We start from the raw sequence: 8,640 nt of genomic DNA, 5'->3' as shown, positions 1-8,640 counted from the left end.
ATCTCAATCGTTTGTACTAAACTATTGTACAAATGAGATTTTAGATAAATATATACACTTAGTTTTTTTTCGACCAAGACTCCCATTGGAGTCCTATACTGCCTAACCATGGTTGGGAGTCGAAGTTCTTCATTTCGTGGGACCGCCACTCAATGAAAAAAGTCAACATCCCAGGCCAGATTCGAACCGGCCAATAGACATCAAATTGGTAAGACTGTGTCTTAACTACTGAGCTATGGGCGGCCCTATTCACTTAGTTCTAATTCCTTTTAAATATCAGTGTTTTCTATCAGATTCATCGATAAAACTACTTCAACTCACTAACCAGAACATTTTGTACGTCTTTCTTTCCTCGTCTGGTTCCAGGAATAACTATAAGTCTTGTGCGAAAAAAAAAAACCTTTTGATTAAATTTTCAAATACATAACATCATTTACAAAAAAATGCATAAGAAATACTCAAGTAGAATAACCCATAATATTTTTCAAAACAACATCAATGAAATAAAACATAAATATACGAATAAATAAGAATTTCATAAATTAAATTCAATATTACAGGAGAATAATCGGAGTGGGGGGGGGGCAAATGGACAGGGTAACAGGAGGACTAGAGAGGGTGTCTCCCATCGGTGTGGGTGTCTCCCCCACTCTTCGGGAATGGATCAGGCCAAACTGTCCGCGACAATATTACTTTGCGCATCGGCAAAGTTGACAAGCTCCAACGGACCACCAGGGTGGGAATTTTCTTCCCCGGTGAACGAGTTCAGACAGACATTCACCTTAGGAGAATCGGCTACCAAAACTAGAGAATGCTTGATGTCGAGAGATGGAGGCTTTTATGGGTCTTTCAAAATCCCAAAAAGCAGCCTACGCTTTTTGGAAGGGAGAGGCTTCTTGATGAACTATAACTTCAATAAGGCCTTTTTTAAAGTTTTGTCAGGAAAACCTGCACCTAGGGATGAGAGAGGGACTGGTGAGCCCATGAAGGTGTATCGTGCAGGCTTGATCGTTGGTATGGGGTCTTAGAATGGGGGCTAGTAGTTCTTCTTAAGTATGTATGGAAAAAAGAATTTTTCTGGATTAAAAGTATTATTTAGAATATCAGGAAAGGTTGATGGATCAGTAGCATGGCATGTGAAATGGTTGTTGATATCGTCAGGTGTTATTGGTATAGAGCTGAGGTTATCGGATTCTGGTAGGGACAAATTTCGGAGTATTTTCCACTTGCATCTGGGATCGGGAGCATTGGAGAGGGCGTGATGAACGTGAAAAGATTTAACACGTCGAACTGCTAATTGGGTTGCATTACGGAGTAGGTTAAAATGTTTATAATCTTCAGACAGGCGGATCCGACGAAATTTGTGTCTAGCTGCTTCTCCTTGTTTTATTATTTCCTTTGTTTCCGGATTAAGCCATGGTGCATTTGGACGACGTAAGGTTCGGGTTTTGAGATGAGCATGGATGTCTAATATAGATTGCAGATGTGAAGTAAGGGTGGATACCATAGGATCGATGGAATATAGGAGTGTGTAATGCCTTACTGGACGAAATCAAGGTCAGGTTAAAGGGATTCATAAGAAAGTAAGTCCATATTACGGTATGACAAGTTATGACATATACTCTGACAAGCTATGCATGAAATTTTCATCTTTTCCTCTCTCGAAATAGCTTTATTGCAGGTCTTACAAATAACCATCTTGAAGATTAATAAACAAATAAAATATTTAAAAAATGAATGGAGTTAAAAGGACTACAAGGAGCCAAATAAAAATAAAAACAATTACCAGATTATTTGTTTACGAGAGCCACTGTCGGATCAAGCTTTCTGCTAAACTAATCCCCACTACTCTTGTACTGAGCAACTGATTTCTTCAATATTCAACGTTTTCTTGTTATTTTATTCTGATAAATAAAAGGCATAAAATAAATATGGTTTTGTTTATTTATGTCATTCTTTGCTTACAGGCATAAAATAGATAAATATGGTTTTGTTTATTTATGTCGTTCTTTGCTGACCGCACCCCCCCAACAAACTTCTCCAATCATTAATCTACGGTCAACTATCTACACCTTATTTATATAGATGTTTATTTAATTTGCGCTAGCTGCTAGTTGAAATGAGAAAAAGACAAAAGAGTGATGTTTACAGCACGAGTGATATTTTAAGACTGGTACTAATACATAGTATTAATTGTGATAATAATTATTATAAAAATAAGTGAAGTCCCTTGTGGGAATTTACGATCCAATTTACCAATTAGTAGTAACTAATCAATAATTCAGTTTATGTTTTATAAAACAATAATGAGTCGTATTAAAATAGTGAAAATGATTCCGATAAATTGGTTTATACTTTTAGAACATTATTTTCATTGATTAATTAATGTACATTTAGTAGTGTATGTCTGTTGTTTGTTTTAGTATTTTATTTTAATATCCGTGGCAATGCTAATGGTAATAATAATGAATAAATGCCCCCCGCATCCGAATCAGTTGCAATGAATAATTTTATAATTCTTTTGGAGAGGTTAGACAAAAGAATGAGTGATTAAATAATAAAATTGTTGAAAAAATAAATGATAGAATAGACGAATTTGCGGATAGGTTTACTAATGGTATTGTAAAAAAAAAAAAAAAAAACTATTGCAGCAGAAATTTTAGTTACAGAAAAAATTGAAACAAAAATGTAATTAATGTAAAATATAAAATTGATGTGGAAACTAATGAAAATGAAAATTTAGAAGAAATTATTAAGTAAGAAAGAGATGAAAAGAAAATCACAGAGATAGAAGAACATAAAACAGATGGATCGGAAAGACGTGTTCAAAGGATGAAGCGTTAGCTATTTCCGAGGTCACAAGTAATTCTGAAATAATAATAGACGAATTTGAAAAAATGTTGAAGAAAATAAATGAAAAGCTGAATACGGAATTCCTAGAACTTATGTTAGCCAGCAGGATGGAACTCAAAGGAGGTGATTTAGAGGAATTCAGAAGGAGAAGAAATTAAATCAAGAGGAAAAATTATTGAAGTTCCAGTACCTGAAGCTCAAAGTGAAACTGTCTAATTCCTAGAAGAACAAGAAAGAACTTTAGAAAAGGAAATGGATGCTAGCCAGCTCGAGGAATCAAAGAATAGAATTGAAGAAAGCTGTATTAAAAGTAAGAAAAATCTGAGAGAATCCCAAGAAGAGTAACACGAGTCCTGCTCAAGCCTAAAACTTTATCAATTTATCGATTCAATTATTGACAATACTATGATTTTATTTATTTTCTCTCTTCATCTTTTCCTAAAATTAACTTGTTTTGTTAGAGTTATAGTTATATAAATATAAGTGAAAACAACATAATATACAAATGAAGAAAAAGTGTAAATAAAATAGTAAAAATATAAAATAGACAACGATAAGAATAAAAAAAGTTACGCAAACTATCAGGTTAAAATGAACAGTGAACGTAATAACGCACAAAATAGAAAATTAGGAATTTGTATTTTTATTTTTTATTAAATAATTTATTAATTGTTATTTACAACTGTATACAAATATATACAACAAGTAAATTTGCTGTAGGTGACATAGTGGCATGATACAAACATGTGGAGAATCTACCCACTGATAGAACTCCAATAACATTTCTAAAGGAGAAGATCTCGAGGCCATCTTCTTTTCAGAGGCCTAGGAGGATTATTAGGTAATGAAGGAGAAGCCAGGTTAGAAACAAGTGGATTTGGGTGGTTGAGAAGTTTATCATGGAAGGAATGGTATCTGGTTCTGGCCAAATCGGCAACATATGGAACATTGGAACATGGATGGATGACTTAATTTGTGACAAAGTAAATTGGGAATAAGAAAACAAAATTATCATCCTAAAAACGGAAAATAAAGAAGTAAGTTCAAATAACATAAAAGTTAAGAGAGAAAATTAATAATAATAAATATCTGGCAATCGTTACTATGGATTATGATCTGACCGCACTGAACCTGATAAAGCGGATGAACCGAACATTGTTTCAGAAAAGGAACGACTGGCAGAAAGGAAAAGAACGACTGCCAGAAAGGAAAAGCAAATCTCTGCATGGGAGAGTCTATAGCCAACTCAACGAACGAAGCTTCCATAGACAATGAAAGATCAGTTAAATGGTTAAAATTTGGAAGGCTATTCTCCGAGACAGAAGTTTGTGGTTGCCATTCAAGATCAGATTATTGCTACCAGATCATATAGAAAACATTTTCTAAGAGATGCAACATCGCCGTATAAGTGTCAATTATGCTCAATAACGATTCTCTAATTCCAGAATCAATCCAACATATTACTGGTGAATGTGGAGTGTTGGCTGTTACTGAATATCCCCTGATGCACAACGATGTGCACAATGAGTCACAACTATACAGTTTGTATGGGTATAGTAGGAGTTTATGGGATTATGCTTTCTGGTTGATCTTCTAATTCTAATTATGCTCTTTTAGGTAGACTTCGATCTGTTGCTCAAGTTATTTCTTATGAAGTTAGAATACTAATAATTATATTATGTATAGTTATTTTTGTTTTTAGATATAATTTATTGGATTTTATGTATTATCAAAATATATGTTGGTTTTTGTTCATATTTTATTCATTATTTTTTTGTTGATTATCTTCTTGTTTAGCTGAAAATAATCGTTCACATTTTGATTTTGCTGAGGGTGAAAGAGAGTTAGTTAGAGGATTTAATGTAGAATACAGAAGAGGTGAATTTCCTTTTATCTTTTTATCTGAATATATAAATATTATTTTTATAAGTATACTAACCGTCCTAGGTTGTAATATTTTATCTTTAATATTTTATTTTAGGGTAATTTTGATTGTTTTTGATTCATTTGGGTTCGAGGGTTTTATCTCGATTTCGATATGATAAATTTTGCATATTACAACTATCACCCAAAGAGACTCCTCCAAAAAGGTCCTCTCAAGCTCTATTGGGATGAATCGATAATTACGGACCATACAGTACGTACACCATAATAAACCAGATATCCTACTTATAGATCTAAGAAAAAATGAAGGTGGAACTTATTATTGTCTGGATCCCCAATGATAATAATATAAGTTCCACTATGGAAGAAAAACTGAGGAAATACCAGGAATTGGCGATTGAGTTGGAGGTACTGTATCGTTTGAAGAGTGTTACCACTACCCTAATAATTATATCCGCCAATGACCTCGTACCAAAATCCACAGTGGCAGGCGTGAATGGTATGGGAGTGCCGATTGATATGCTAAGAGAGGCTCAACATTCGGTTCTTTTAGAAACAGCACGTGTATTTTGAACATTTTTAAATATTCGAAAAAAAAATAAATAAAAAAATAAACAAGAATATGAAGGTGGTTGGATTTCAAGCCCCCCACGTAAGACACTCGACCCGCAAAAGCGAGAAATACTGAGGATAATAATAATAATTAGTTCATAAAGGAACTTGAAACCAGTAAATTATATAAATATTTGGGCATGCAACTGCATCTTAAATTATCCCGAAAAAATATGCAACAAGTACTTCTAACTATGCTAAAAATGAGGTTACGAAAAGCCACGAGAACCCAACTAACTGGGAAACAAAAAATTAAGGCCATCAATACCTGTTCTTAGTTATAGCTTCAGCATAGTGCAATGGTGAAACACCAGCGAACGGGAGATGGATCGCCTTGTACGAACAACTCTCACACAAGAACGCACCCACCACCCAATAAGTTTAATTGTTAGATTAAGTTATAGCCTAAGTTTCAGTGTGGCTAATTTTTTTTTCCTGTACATTGAGTGAATTTTTATTTCTTATGTAGGACAGTGTGGCAGTTTCATTTCACTTTTACTTCGCATTTATTTATATTTCTTTAGAGTTCCTCCATACGAAGGAACTGGAGGGAGGGGGTTAGCTGTATATAGCCTCTAAATAATAATAAGAACTCTGTATTACTAGGATTAGTTATATTTAAGTTTAACAACAAACTTTGTGTCTATACATACCAGACGATTCTGATAATAAAGTTAGTTATTCAGGTACTCTTGCGTCGTTACTCTGCCCGAACCCCTTTTTATTTTAAGTAATCCTTCCAGTCTAATCATAAGTTATATATACATATAACTGTTATATTAACCAGGCAAAGCCCACCAATACCAATCTGGTATTAAATAAAAATATATGATGAATTTACCTCACTTGATCTTCAGAGTATATATCCAAAATATGTTTACCGGTTACTAGAACTCCAATAAATCATTATGAACTAGTGCCTGAATTATCTGTGGAACCAAAGCAGCAGCTCATTTGACTAGAATCCATCGGTTTAATAAAAAAAAAAAAAGACCTAATTATTAATATACATTTCTTGGTTTCTGAAAAAAAAATTGTGCAAGTTATAAAAAAGTTTTCAATATGTGGATTGGGCCAATGATTGATAAAGCCAAGAGTAACGTACAGTTCACGTAATTAAAAACTTTCGTTACAGTGGAATTAGCTTATTTGAAAAGTCCATCCTTTCAATTACACTTAATGTGAAGCCAACATGGCACAGTAAATGGTTTCAGGAAACAACAATAGTTTATTGAACAATCGTAGATAGGTTTTTAATGGATTCTTCGGATTATTAAAAAAAATTAATGTTTCAATTTTTTAAAAGTCTAATATTATATAAGATCATAAACGAAACAAACTAATTGGTTTTATATGAAAGGAACTGATGGCGCAGTGCTCAGTGCATTTGATATTTATTATTTAGATCTTGCTTCAAAAGCAGTTATCCCTAGGAATCTCAGCAAGCATCAAGTTATTTTGAAAATTCCAGATCATGATACAGGATCTTGGTCTTTTTATTTTACAAACTTCAGGAATTTGCCCTGAAAATTCTGAAGCAGTGAATTGAAAAATAGCACACTGTTGCTTAAAAATATTTGCTCTTATGTAAAAATTATTATATTAATTCATAGAAATTAAACTTTATATGAGCGATGTTTATTCGATTCCTATATGCGCGTAAAATGAAAAAAAAAAGCGTCGTAACTGACCAAGCTCACTGCTAAAGGGAATACTATCTTATAGGAATAATTAATCTTCTCACCGGCCTACAGTGGTCCATATGACAGAACTAGTTAGACAAAATTATTTTGTTCCTCTTTTCGATATTAACGACTCGAAATTGAAAAAATATATTTAGCCTTACTACACAAATCCACAAGTTCTTAACACCATTACCTCAGATAAGAAGTTTTTAAAAGATTGGTATTTCAAAGAATATATGTTTGCGCGTGCCTAAGTGAATGTGAAGTGATGGGATAAGCTGACATGAATACTAGATACGACTTACACTAGTCCCCAACTTCCCTCACATTTTTGACCAAATAAGATACGCCGTTACAAAATATAGATGTTTCAGGTAAAATACATCTGTGCACGGGTAAGCTAAAGCAGATGATGCTATTTGATAAAATTGGTACTGGATCATGTTTTTACAAATTTCCAACTTTCCTCTGAATTGGATCAAATTCGGACCAGCAGTTTTCGAAATATAAGTCTCCAAGATAAATACGTTTGTGCATGCGTAGTAGTAGATAAAATTTGATAAAACTGACATAGACCCATGCAGAAACCAAATTCCAAATCATTGATTATGCCCAATCCTTGACTTGACTACAATAGATTGACATACATGGAACTGCCTTGTTGTATGGTACCTATTGCTTATAATTCGAGTGAAAACCTTCGTTTTTGAGGAAAAACATTTCCTTAATTTACAGTCAATCATAGCCATCGTCATCTTACCCTTGGATTGAGGCGAAATAGTACTGCACCTCCCAGGCGGTGTTCTGCAGTCAATAATTAGAGCTATAGATTCATCAATTGCACACTATCCGGATTTTTTTTTATCTGTTTTGACTTTCAGCATTTCTTGATTTCAGTATAAACAAATGTTGAGAGAAAATTTAAGATTGCAGTATCTCTTTTACCTGTTCTTAAGAGTTAATTTTGCAACTTTGACGATCTGTTTGGAATCTAGCTTTTTACTGTTCTATTTTATTAATTTATGTTAACGATTTTCTGATCAATTAGGACTTGAGACAAATGTACCATAAAAATAAAATCTAGTTTTTTTTTTTATTTTTAATTTTTGCGAATCGCCATAAAAACAAAGTACACTTTAACAACAATCGTTAATTTGTAAGCAAAAACCCTTTATTGAGTATCTAGTAAAAATCTAATATCTCCTAAACGGCTAACAGATTTTTTTTTTTTTATGACCCCCTTCCAGATCATTTCTGACGTAAGGAGAGGAGGTTGTCAACAGCTTATAACCCTATTCTATGACGATTTAATCTAGAACTCGCGAGGTAGAGGTTCAAAGAGTAGATTGATATAACTATCCATCAGGTTTACTATCAGTTTTCTCTGATTTCGTCTGTCAGTAATTTTGAATTTAGAATCAGTGTGATGTATTTGTTTCTGTATTTCACAAACGCTAGATTCTTGCACAACGAATTCTTTCTTGCTACATCCAATGCATTGCATGTCTACCACTCATATTTCCCTCGTAGCATCTTTTTTCTTTAGTAGCATGAAAAAACTGTTTCTTTATTTTCCAGAATAAAGATGCCAGTATTATCAGTATTT

The 8,640-nt window shown here is 33.3% G+C and overlaps 1 protein-coding gene across 1 annotated transcript; it reads left to right on the top strand.

Moving 5' to 3' along the window:
• The first annotated feature begins 4,376 nt into the window (after nt 1-4,376).
• Nucleotides 4,377-4,968, top strand: LOC136795124 (NADH-ubiquinone oxidoreductase chain 1-like). The gene is given in 3 exon segments (XM_067044713.1): nt 4,377-4,851; nt 4,854-4,871; nt 4,874-4,968. Coding segments are annotated over 3 exon segments (588 nt in total).
• Nucleotides 4,969-8,640: the final 3,672 nt, after the last annotated feature.

The sequence above is a fragment of the Halyomorpha halys genome, unplaced genomic scaffold (genome assembly GCF_000696795.3).
Source record: "Halyomorpha halys isolate HHAL.00 unplaced genomic scaffold, Hhal_1.1 Scaffold74.1, whole genome shotgun sequence".
In the NCBI taxonomy this organism is placed as follows: domain Eukaryota; kingdom Metazoa; phylum Arthropoda; class Insecta; order Hemiptera; family Pentatomidae; genus Halyomorpha; species Halyomorpha halys.
This window is presented reverse-complemented; position numbering and strand designations above follow the sequence as displayed.